Source organism: Xiphophorus hellerii, chromosome 16, assembly GCF_003331165.1.
Source record: "Xiphophorus hellerii strain 12219 chromosome 16, Xiphophorus_hellerii-4.1, whole genome shotgun sequence".
Taxonomy (NCBI): domain Eukaryota; kingdom Metazoa; phylum Chordata; class Actinopteri; order Cyprinodontiformes; family Poeciliidae; genus Xiphophorus; species Xiphophorus hellerii.
Genome location: NC_045687.1, coordinates 15528662 through 15541480, shown reverse-complemented (window position 1 = coordinate 15541480; position 12819 = coordinate 15528662). Strand labels below are relative to the sequence as shown.

General features: G+C 37.8%; 1 protein-coding gene across 12 annotated transcripts in view; it reads right to left on the bottom strand.

Moving 5' to 3' along the window:
• cacna1aa (calcium channel, voltage-dependent, P/Q type, alpha 1A subunit, a) overlaps window positions 1-12049 on the bottom strand; it is an 89957-nt gene extending 77908 nt beyond the window's left edge. For 9 of the 12 annotated variants that reach the window (XM_032588151.1, XM_032588158.1, XM_032588154.1 and 6 more), the window contains exon 1: window positions 9380-12048. In XM_032588151.1, coding sequence (XP_032444042.1) covers window positions 9380-9708 — 329 coding nt within the window. In that variant the 5' untranslated portion in view covers window positions 9709-12048. Of the gene's footprint in view, window positions 1-9379 lie in introns of all 12 variants that reach the window. The other 3 variants (XM_032588163.1, XM_032588157.1, XM_032588152.1) reach the window with 3 other exon arrangements.
• Between the last annotated feature and the right edge of the window lie 770 nt (window positions 12050-12819).

Sequence of the window (12819 nt, the reverse complement as noted above, 5' to 3'; positions counted from 1 at the left end):
AACAAGAAGTGTTGCATGTGTGCCAACAGACTCATGCACCTAGCAACTTTTCTGAAAACCAATTAAAAAATGCTAAACTACACTTGCAACTGTCAGACTGTTCTGCAAAATATTCCCCAAAACATCGAGACTAATGTTTTAAATTAACATCATAGAAGTCAAAAAGACTCAGTTCTATATAGTAACAGAAGTGTCATCTTGGAGAGCTGGAAGAGAAGGATAAGTCATATTTGAGTGAAAGGGGGAAAAAAAAGCTGTGGCTGTGAAACATGAGAAATGACAAAACCTCAGTTCATATCCATCAAAAAGAATGTCAGCAAAAGAGAGAAAAGAAAGGCAAACAAAAGGGTGGAAGTTTTCTAAAGTTAGCCTTTACAGTTTGATTGTATATCATTATATTAGTCTGAGCTAATGGAAATTTTGGGAAAAAAATCAACACATATTGCATTAAAGGTCAGGATTTAATTTGTGGTAATGCAATGCAGGTTAAACATCCCAGAATGTCCTCTTAAGTAAAAAAATAATAATAAAATAACATCTTAAGTACAACTTTCACAACTTAGTTTAATTTATACACAAATGGTCAATGCTAATTTTCTGCCCTCTCAATAATGTTTGTCTTCCAAACTGTTCTTGTCTGTTTCTGTTCTGAAATGGCCCCTTGCTATATGGACCAAAGTTTCCAAAGGCAGTAGTCACCTTGTTGCATCCAATTCAAATCCTTCACCTTCATGTGAGACTGACTCATTCAAATGCCAAACTTTTACTTTACAACATTTGGCCAAGAGCCTCATGCAAAACAGAAGACTAAGAATAGCTGCTGCTAGCCAATGCAGTCTCAGACTGTGCCAAAACGTTTTGGTGTTTTCCATCAGAAGGATGGATGTCAATTGAGTTACCTGTTCTTTTGTGCAGCCAGGATCTAGTTGGGGTTGGCACTAGAACTATTTGCCCATACATGACCCAGACTACCAATAAATACTATCTCAATGATCAAATCTCAGCACATCACTTAAATATGAACCACATATTAAGGTTACATTCATGTTGGTCGGCTGTTATTTGAAACCCTAAAACTTTGACATTTTATGTCACTTTTAACCAGTTGATTTGATGGTTTCTATTCTGGTTTAGTCAGATTTGTTGATTACAAACTTTATAAAACAATAAAAAAAATAAAACTGCATAGTGTAATTTTAACATGTTTAAATATTCTACAACTAAAGTCTAAACTACATTAGACTTTTGCACACTTGTGTCACTGTTCACTTATGATGGGATCATAGTAAGGCATGAAAACTAAGCTGAAATGTAATTTAAATTGTTTTAATTATTGAAAAACAGTGAGGGGCCACCACTTGGCTCAGTGGTAGAGCAAGCACACCACAAGATGAGGCTAAAGTCCTCACCAGAGTGGTCACCGGTTCGATTCCCAGCCCTGGTCCATTTACTGCATTTCTTCCCCTTCTCTCTCTGCCCTTTTTCCTCTCCAATCACTATTGAATTTCTGCCATGAAAAATAAAATACATAAAACAACTAGGCGTGGACCACTTACCAAGGTTTGGAAAAAATCTGATTTTAAAGCTGCAAACAGACATGAATAATTGTTGCCAAAATGGGCAAAGACTTCAACTTTAGTTTAATCAAACAACAGGACATGTTTCCAAAAATTAAGGTCTTATTCCATGAGTGCTTTCATAACGTAATATTTGGTTTTTATTATTGACCTTTTAAAGTCATGGCTTAATATTAAAATCAAGTTGCCAAGTAAACAACATTGATAAAGCAATTTTAATTTAATCAATGTTTTGTTATTTTATCTGCCGTGGTAATAATTGTTGATTTTTTTTCTTTTCATTAAAAGCTATTACATGTGATTACTTTTTTCTTCAGCTCTTGTCTAAACACCAGTATCCTGTGAAATGCCTGCTCTCAAATATTTGTTTACACTGAAAAATGTAAAAGAATTGGAATGAGAAGGTGAAGATTTCACTTTTTTTTCTCTGTCAACAGAACATGTTTCAAGCCACACTTGTTACTTTCACGCCGGTCCAAAGACAAGCAGCAGCACTTGGACATATTTAGACTGACGAGAAAACATCATGTGAGCTGTCCGGCGAAAAACGAGCAAGGAAAAAGACAAGAAAAGACTGCATGAAAGAACACAGATGAATACAAGACAACTTCTACAAACAGAAGTCAAGTATCCTACATTATCAGCTGACAAAAGCAAGTTAGAGAACAGCAAATTAATAATTTAGATCCTGCAGTGAATGTAGATCACCACCTAAAACTACCCTGGTCCCTTTCTCTTTTCCTGCTTCCTGACTCATTTGTGCATCTCTCTTTCCCCTTTTGTCACTCGGCTTGTCCTTATGACTTTAATTAAATTATGACTGACACAATGTCTGTGGCTGATAAAAGGGCAATGCCAATATTTCAAAATATTACCTTCTTCTAACATTGGCCAGAGTAAGTTATGAGTTTAGACGGCATAATTGCTTGTCCATTTATAAAAATAGAATATGTATTCCTAATGACAGAATTATAATAGCCTAACTATGCTCTTTAGTAAGTATTGTCCAATTGTTCATATTGCTAAAGAGAGATTAGAAAACAGAGTTTGCTCATTAACAATATCTATGTTTGTTATATATTACGTTGTTGGCCTAATGAGAATGTCGATACAAATTAAAAGCTAGTAAGCAGATAAGCAACATACCTTTCATAATTTTTATCCAAGTAACCAAAACGCTGCCTGGAGGAAGGCAATCAGGCTACAGAAAGAAACACACACACACACACACACCCTGCTACAAGTATTTCAGGTTGTCTCTACCAGCTGCTTTCCACATCTGGGGCCTTGAAACATTGTCCTTTCTCTTTTGAACATTGATCAAGCTCAGTCAAATTGGATGGAGTGAATCTGTGAACTCTTATTTTCAAGTCTTGCTAAAGGTTGTGAGCTGGATTAGGTCTGAAATTTGACTCACATAAAAAATATCTTAAACCCAAACAATTCAATTGAAGTTATGGCCTAGTCTCAAGTCTGCTCCAATCTCCAAGAAACTTTCTTCCAGTTATTGTGAGAATTGAGCTCTTTTCATCTTTCCATTAACCATGACCTGCTTTTCTGTTCATGCTGTAAAAAGCATCTGACTGCAAGATACTGCCGCCACCTTGCTTCACTGAGTGTGTGGTGTGATTACTGTGATGTGCAGTAGGTCTTGTTAGTTTTCGTCCCCAAACATTGCATATGGCACATGGGCCAAAAAGCTCAACTGTGGTCTCATTTATAAAGGATCTTCTTACACATTCCTGTTGTGTCTCCTACTTTGCTTTTGGCAAATTGTAATTAGAAATTCTGATAGCTTACTTTTACCCATGACTTTTTTCTTGCTACTTTTATTTAGTAATTGTGTGACTCCTAAAATAGGTTTAGTAACACTGGATTTTATTTAAGGAGAAATGAGGCTGAATACAAATCCATCATATTTTATCTACCACATCTATCTCAAACATAACCTGTTAGTACGTTAACTTTGTGGTTCTTACATGACAAAATGTGATAAAATTCAAGTTAAATAAATATGTTAAGTTCACTGGCTCTGCTTGATCCTTCTTTGGAAATAAGTATATTGGTACAAGACAATTGTATTGCATTAGATTTATATTTGGTATTATAAAAAAAACTAACATGGAAAAAAGAAGGAGGATGCATGATTTTTGTATCTTTTTGTTTCAGACTTGTTTGTTTTGTAAATGTGCAACACTGGTTTACTGCATGATGCTGTGACCTTTGATTTTCTGAATGAGTCGTAGGTCAGGTCAGAGATAAGCAGCAGAAAAACAATAGCAATGAAAACAAATAGTTTTGAATATGATGAGATAAACATACTCAGCTGAAAATATGTATCCAGTCATACTCAATAAATTAAAAATATTTATCATATGTCAGAGTAAAAGAACATTTTGAAAATTGACAACCTTTAAGCAGGTTTCAAACAATTTTTTTATTAAGGCTACATTTCTGTAGTGAAATAGTTTTTTATACATCTGATATAATTTTCAAATATTAAATGTCATGTTGTCATTAAAGGTAAGCAGAAAATCATCATAACTAACAGAAAAAAAGGCTTTCAAACATCAATCTGCAAGTAATTAATCTATATAATGTGTTTCACTTAGTGATAAGGTTCCTGAAATAAATGGACTTTTTCAGTAGTATTCAAATTTATTGAATGGATCTGTAATCTAAAGAAAACCTCTGAAAGACCTTCAAAAGCCTGTAAAATATTACTCAAGATCACTTGCAAAGATAATTTGAAGTATTAAGACAGTAATATAAAGATGTGAGGTTGGTTCAAGACATTTTGCTCAGTACTGTATTTCAAGCGGAACTCATTGTTGCTATAGATAGAACATATATTGACTTCCTCTCCATTTACAGCATCAGGAGGAAAAAGCACTTAAGAGCATGCGGATGACGCAGACACCATATGGTCAGAATGCAGTGTGACCGCATGCTTATGTGCATATGACACCAGGTGTAACTAAATACCAATTTTGAACTTTTGGGAAACTTAATAGTTATTTACAAGTGAGCCAGTGAGCAAAATATCCAATATTTTATATTACACATCAGACTATTTGGTTTTAACTTCAAATCTTCATAGTGTGGCATGATTCTTGAGCAGATGAGCATTTCATTGCACAGTAGATTTGCGTATCAATACAGCAGTCAACAACATATTTGACTCTGTTTATGTTTGGTGACTATTCAGGAACTGTGCATCACAGAACAGTGGTGTGATGCAATGAAAAAAGCAAGTAAGAATTAAGAAAATGTCTGTCACGTGCATAATTTTGTTTCTATTGCAAAAATGTAAATTAGAAACAACAAATATTTAAAATGAACAGATTTAAGTTAAGCCATTTCAATGCAAAATATTGTTAAATTACCTACACACTACACAAATTGCTATTTTCAAATATTTTTTACAAGATGTAACAGACAAAATGTCACGTTTCAGACTCCAAAGTAATATGGCATTACTTATTTTAGCATCTTAAGATTGCAGAATAATGCATCTGAATTCAAAATTTTGATTTTAAATAATGAAATATTCACCTTTTGTAGCGTCAGTGTATTTTGTGACAGAGTTGCTCAGCTTTGGTCGTTGGCAACAGAGTTGGGCAGTAACTAGTTACATATACTCAATTACATTTACTTGAGTAAAATTTACTTTTAGTACGCTGTACTTTTTACTTTCACTTGAGTAATTTTATTGTGAAGTATCACTATTCTTACTTGAGTAACATTTTTGGATTCTCTTCCCACTAAGTGAAAAACAAACATGTTTTCATCAACAATTCACCAGACAAAGACACACTCCTGTAGTTTTTGTTAATGTTTTTATAAGTTTTATATGGAAAGAAGCTGATTTGGAAAGTTGTCTTTTGGCTGATTTTGTCTTTTGTTATTTATATGAAATATTGTCATTTTGGTCCTTTTAATACCAAAATTTTCACTTAATTTTATATTTTAGTCCATCTGATTATGTAATTTTTAAATATTAAATTATAGACATTTGATCAGTTCCTCAGTACTTGAGTAGACCTTTTTACCAAATAATAAATAAATAATTGGTCTGAAAAATGGTATGATAGAGACGAAGTGGGAAGAAAATATTTTATTGCTGCATTAAAAAAGCAGAGGTTTAAATTCTCACAGTCCTAATCTTAACCCAGTTAGAGAGAAATGTTCCAATTTACTTTTTCTAGACAGTTTTGTTGCATCATGCAATGAGAAAGACAGAAAATCTTGAAATCTACAAGATAAGTGCTGTATTGTATTGATAAATGTATGCTAACATTTTCTCTGCAATATTGTCAGTTGACAGCTCTAAAACACGAATAGTGACCATGTGACCATACTGAACTTCCCAATTCATTTTTGGTTGGATTAGCTTAGAAATGGTCGTCATTTGTTACAGTCACTGACCTGTAGGGGCTCTCTTCATGAGAGCTCTCTCTCTTTGTGTTTCAGTTCTACCTGGCTGCCACAGGTGAAATGGGTTGGAGCTCGTCAGCTACTCCATAAAGAGCTCCATGCCAAATATGTCAGGCCCCTTTTTTTTCCCTGGGCCTTAATCTGCAGTGTTCTTGTCTGTCTGCTGACTGCTGACTGCTGTCTGTGGGGACTTATGTGATGCTGCTGTGAGCAATATTGTGAGGAATTAAGTGTCTAACTAAAACAGTGCATTTATATTCACAATGGAAGCTGGTAGGAGTTCTCTGACATTTTTGTTGTAAAATGTTTTTCTCCTTCTTTTGTGGCTAGCCAGGGAGTTCAGAATTTGTACCTTTTTTCAGTGCTCCTCGAGAAAGTGGCTGTTTTAGTTTTTTTTAGTTATAAGGGGGTGTTTTGTTTGTTGTTTTGGCCTTGGAGACCCTGAAGCTTAAAGCTTCCCTGAGTCTTTCTTCTCTTGTGATTGAGATTTTTCCTAAGTTGTAAAATTCTTTTTTGCTACTGACATCAACTGCTTAGTGATTACTGTTTTTATGTTACACCCAGTGCCGTTGTCTTGGGGGCTGGGGGATTATAACATCATTGAATCAAGCACTTGCAAATCTTGTGGTATAGAAAACTTATAAAGTAGTTACATTTGGCTTTATCTTATTGGATAATTGGTTGATTTAACATAATGTGAACTCTATTGTAAAGATTCTTTGAAGCTGCAATAAAACTTGTCTTTATGGTATTGACCAAGATGCATTATAAAATATCTAAAATGGCTTGCAATAGTAAAATCTATATTTTTCTTCAAATTTCACCATGATTGTTTCCCCATATTCAAAGGGTTCTTTTAGCTATTTTAATGGGGGCGCTTATTCAGTCATGTTGACTACTATTACAAACTTGTACAGCACAGCATTAAACTGGAGATTTTGAATTTAAAGAAACAAAACCATTTGTGTATTTGGGAGATTATCAAATAGGAATTAAAATAGTGAACTCCATTATCAACTGTTTCACGGAAAATATTTTAGTAGACATATTTTTTAAACACCTTTAAATCAAGGATATGTCTTTAACAAACTAAAGTTTTGCTCATGTTTTACATGATTAGGTCATCTATTGGTGTACTGCTGACATATTTTGCAAAACAGATCATACAAACACCTAAATGTGAAAGCCACACAACCAATTTGAGACAGAACCTTGAAGCTGACAAGATCAAGCATTTCTCATTTAAAAAGTTCAAAAATTAAATCAAAACAAATAAAAAACTACAATGGATGACACAGGATTTTTTAGATACCAGTTGAATGGCCTTTTGCCCAGGGCATCTTTGTGTAAGGGGACGTTGCAAGCACATGAAAACAAACAAACAAAAAAATATATATATATATTTAAATATATATATATATATTTTTTTTGTGACCTGACCAAGTTTTCTATTGGTTGTTGTCAATTCCAGCCTATAGGGAGTTGACATCCCCCAGTCTTATTTAAAGTGTAAACATTGTAAGAAAATATGGCTATGCCCAGCTAGTTAATAAAGTCAGAGAAAAAAATGGTCATCTCTACTTCAAAATCTAAAACACCAAAACTTGTCAAATCTAATCTAAATAATTGATACTATAATAATCTGCTAAACTCAGTTGAAGATTCAGCAAAACTTAACTCTACATTTAAATGCTTTTTATGCCATCAAAACAACTTCCCATTGAAACAAGCCCAAAAGCCACTGGAGACCAATCGAACCTAGATTGAGATATTCTTCGAAACACATTAAAAGGGAAAACAGAGTTCTACAAAACTCATTTTTTTGCAGTCTCATTTTTCTGAAGCTACTATTGTGTATTGAATATTAAGAACACAATACACACAATCACTGAAAATACTGGAGGGAAAAAGAATAAGAAGCCATACTTATCCCCCCAAAATTTACCCCATAAAATAAATATAATTATAAAGATAATCAAAATTACAACAATTAAATGCAGTACCTGACATTTCATTGCTTGTGTGTCCAACAATCACATGAAATCCAACAGAGATAATTGTTTAAAGTGAACACAAACTCATCTACTTTTGTATCCTGTAGGTCTAGGTATAACAAAGTGAATACTGATAAAAGCTTTCAAAACTCTGGTGACAGAGTTCAAAATGTTTTGTTAGATTACACTGTTTGAAGATAGAGCATCATACGTTGTATGAAATCAACAGAGACTATGTTTAATCTGCCCAAGTGAATAAGTGAACTGTACAATGACCATTTTATGCTGGAGTTTTTTGACTAACATCTTCTCCACCAACACGTCTGTCACTTAATGTTGGTTCGAAGGCTCTTTAAGTTCTGCATTTCACCAGAAGAGACCAATTACTGCGTATGGTTATGTCATGGCTTAGGCATCAGCACAATCATTACTACAATTTCCTTTCTTGCCATTAACCAATGTGGGGAAAAAACTCAAAAGGTGCACACTGATAATATCGACATTAAAACCTTCACTTTACTTGCTGCCTTTAGCATGAATTATGTATGAAAACTCAAATGTAGGAAATTGATGGAAAGAATTCCCCACCACTTGCAAAACAGAGTCATGCAGGCAGTTTAGAAATGATGACATTACTTCAGTGATGCCTGCATCTTGCCCGATTAAGAGCAGAAATCCTCAAAATGTGTGTGTGTGTGGGGGGGGGTAAAAATTCCAGTCACGATTTAATGCTCGGGTTAATATACCATACAGACTGCTACCTGCTATGTCTCCTGCACATCCTATCTATAAAGACACCTGCATCACGCTGATATCAGTGTGTGTACAGCAAGGACACACTCACCCCAACACCCGTTCACACCAATATTGTGCTTTTTTGGTCTCCCCCTCGCCTCTCCCCAACTCCACTTCCTTTTGCCACTTTCTCTGTACTAGGCATCGGGCCTGCTGTACATGCTGACATCAGCAACCAGCGGCGTCCCCTAGACACCCCCCAAACCTCCCACCCTTATCACACGCTCACACTACACACACCTCTCACGGACAGGTATATCAAGCAAATCCTGCAATACTTTGACATGAAATTAAAAGGAAAAAGTGACTGATGGGGATCAACAGCCCCCTCCCCACCCCCACCCACCCCTCCACTTAATTACCTGAAAATTGCATAGTCAGCATTTCCTCTGCCACCTCACATATAGTCCGGCTTGTTACACTTATATATATATATATATATATATATATATATATATATATATAGTATATATATATTACAGCTTACTTACTAGCTTACTATATTTGAAAACTTACCTACTGGCAAGACCTGTATCATGAATCTTTACTCACTGCACAACGCCTGAAAAAGGATATGGCCATTCGGTGATCTTTTTGGCGTATTTTCTCACGAAGTTATCCTCGCTGAAAATAAACAGCGAGCGATTGACAGTGAAGCAGTTCTGGCGTACCGGGATAGGGTTATAGAGGGCCATTGTGCGGGCTCTCTGCGCCATAGACTGCTTATACATTCTCTGGGCCCCGGGTCCTCCTGGTGGTCCGTGGCCGTGGCCGTGGCCGTGCCCATGACCGTGGCCATGTCCGTGTGGTCCGCCTTGCCTGCTGCCGCCGCGGCCCCCGGGGCCCCCTCCACCACCGGGGCCCCCTCCATACCTGCCCGGCATCTCGTCTCCGAACCGCGCCATTCAGCGGACACCGATCTTGGACGCCAATCTTCACGAAACAGCGGAAAAGGAGACCAATGCACAGCTGTGTGGCCACACCACATTACATCTCATCTGGATCCGAACGTCTCATATGCACAACGGGGGTTGCCTTGCGAGCTTGCCGATCAACACCTGTACCTCCCGGCTTCAGCAGACGAGGACGCCCATGTAAGCCTACGGCGTCTCCTTCCTCTGTGTGCCTCTGCCAACGGCCAACTGTGGGTGTGAGGAAATTAAATGTGTGGTCGGTTGGCTGACTGGTTGCACTGTAGGGTAGTGCTGTTGGGCGTCTCAGTCTTAGACCGATTTTATGTCCATAAAAAGTAGGATTTTCCTCCAAACATGAGCTCATGAGGAGACTATCGAGTTAAACATGAATGTTTCATGTTCTTCTGTATGGTTCATGCTTGGATCAAAGCGCACCAGATGTTCCCGCACCTTTCTGGACGCTTCATTTCTTCACTCTTCATGTTAGAATTTGTGATAAAAACCCGTAAAAAATAGGCCAGAATTTACAAAGAGATTTTTAAAATATATTTACGGACGTTCTCTCAATGTGTTCCAAATAATAAAAAAGGCATTGGCAAAAAAAAAAAAAGGAGGGAGAGCCAGGATTATTTATTTATTTATTTTTGGAACATCCGCAATGTTTGATACAGCGTGTGGCACTAACGTGGCTCCCGTCGCCCTACAGCTGCTTTACAAGTGCGCTCCGACTAGCCTTGACACCAGGAAAAAATGTGACATTTGTCAATCTCAAATCTGATCGCATAATCCCATTCAGAGATAAGATGTAGGAAAAAATACCGTTTTCCTTTGGAGCCTCGCTGTCATTGTTGTACATAAAAGTATTTTCTTCTTCATCAAACGAATTCAGAAGCATCACCCTATCCTCTTCGTTGCAACCACACTGTCCTCTTCTTCAATCCCTCACCTGCAGCGAGCATCCATCCAGAAGCGGAGGGAAAGGGACGGCGTCGTCAAAGACAAGGCTGTTCTTCGCCGCCTCACAACCTCTCATGATCTAGGTTCGGCCGATCGAGGAGGTGCCGAGAAAAATATCCCTCACCATCCCCACCCCGAACAGTCTTGGATCCGCACCGATGAGCCCAAATGTCCTGGAAGAGCTCTCTCTCTCTCTTTGTCTCTGTAGCTTTTTCTCACTCGCCCTCTCTCTCTCTCTCTCATTCTCTCTTTCACTGGAGAGGGCCTCCTTATCCAGCAGCCCTCAAGGGGAGAGGGAGAGGGAGATGGACAAACGGACAAACGTATGGATGGATATTGAGACAGATCGATTGGTGTATGGACAGAAAGGAAACAGAAAGGGGAGGGAATCGTGTGTTTTTTTTTTCTCCTCTGTAAATATCAAGTCGATTAAATGAAACCGCCAGCAAAACCAGTTTGTCTAAACTGTGTTCTGCGGGTACGGCGCATGACGCACGCAACTTGCACACGGGTGGACGCTTCGTTCTTCGTTCATAGCCTGTTTCTCCCCAGGTGCTTCTGGCTGCAATAGACGCGCCCATTCCACTTGAGTCACCCCAGTTATGCGTAAAATATTCAATTGATTTGAAGAGGGGGAAAAAAAGAAAGAAAGAAATGAGGTGTTGTACATTTCATAATGTCCATATTAGGGTAAGCGTTTATTATAAGCCAGATGCGCGTGTAGGGGTGTGTGGGTGTGTGTGTGTGTGACTGACGTTGGCATCATGCAGTTCCTGCAAAAGACACAGCTGCAACCCGAGCTGACAATGACTGCGCGCACACGGGAGCGTCTAACAGAAAGAAGACGAAGAAGAAGAAGAAGGGGAAAAAAAGCTGCGCGTCACAGTGCGAGCGCGCAAGTCTGCATGTGTTTGTTAGGGAAGGTGGAGGGGAGAGGCTATTCTTAGCAACAGACGTTTGGAAATTAATGGACGAAGAGAGCTCACTTCTCTCCCCTCCCTCCCTGAAAGTGAATCGAGGATCTTCTTTCCTCACTCTCTCCTCTGCTCGAGGCTACTTTTTTTCATCCCACCACCAAAACATTGGTGCTCGTTCCAAGGTGTGACCAGCAAGCACATGCTCTGCGCTAAAGCCGCAGTACTCTGCAAATGTTTTCAGATGCAACTCAGGGGAGCGTGAAATGGATAATAACACTAACATCTTTTTAAAAAATCAAATTTTTTGTTAAAGCTGACATTTTTTTTTGGCATCAATCTTCTGGATATAGAATTGGATATAAAGAGTGATGTCACTTGTCTCATTGTACACCTTCTTTAAAGGGCTGTTGCCACGTTACGTGAAGCGTCAGCGGAGAGAAAGGCTGGACCTCGCATCATCATCATCATCATCATCATCATCATCATCATCATCATCATCATCATCATCATCATAATCCTTCTTCTTTTTCTTCTTCATTACAGGGCAAAAATGTATTACGAGACCTAATTGATTGACTCCACAAATAGCCGCGTGTGTGTTTGCGCGCGCGCATGGTTGCCTGTGTGAATGGGCAGTGATGTTGCATATCCAGATTTAAGGGTGACCCGGAGAATCAGCTCTTCTCACCTATTGGACAGATTAAACTGGGGGAGGGAATAGCTTGCAAGCGCGAGTACCAATCGATAATAGCGCGACCTTAAACGGCCATTCGATATGTCAGGAAAAGGATCGTTTTGCCTCGTGTCCACTTAGAGAGGCTTTTGATTGTGAGGGGAGGCTGACCCCACCGCAAGGACAGAAAAAGACATGATAGACAGACAGATAGATAGATAGATAGATAGATGGATGGATGGATAGATAGATAGATAGATAGATAGATAGATAGATAGATAGATAGATAGATAGATAGATAGATAGATAGATAGATAGATAGATAGATAGATAGATAGATAGATAGATAGATAGATAGATAGATAGATAGATAGATAGATAAAACAACTCAGACCCAATCAAGATATTTCAGCACCAAGGACAGCGGCAAAAAGTCAGTACTAACTACACTGGTTTATTTTATGTGGTTGGAGTGAAACTAAATAAAAAGTATAAAACTCTTTTTCTGAAAATACATTTCAAAATAAGTCTAGCTTTGACCTAGTTATGTAAGTA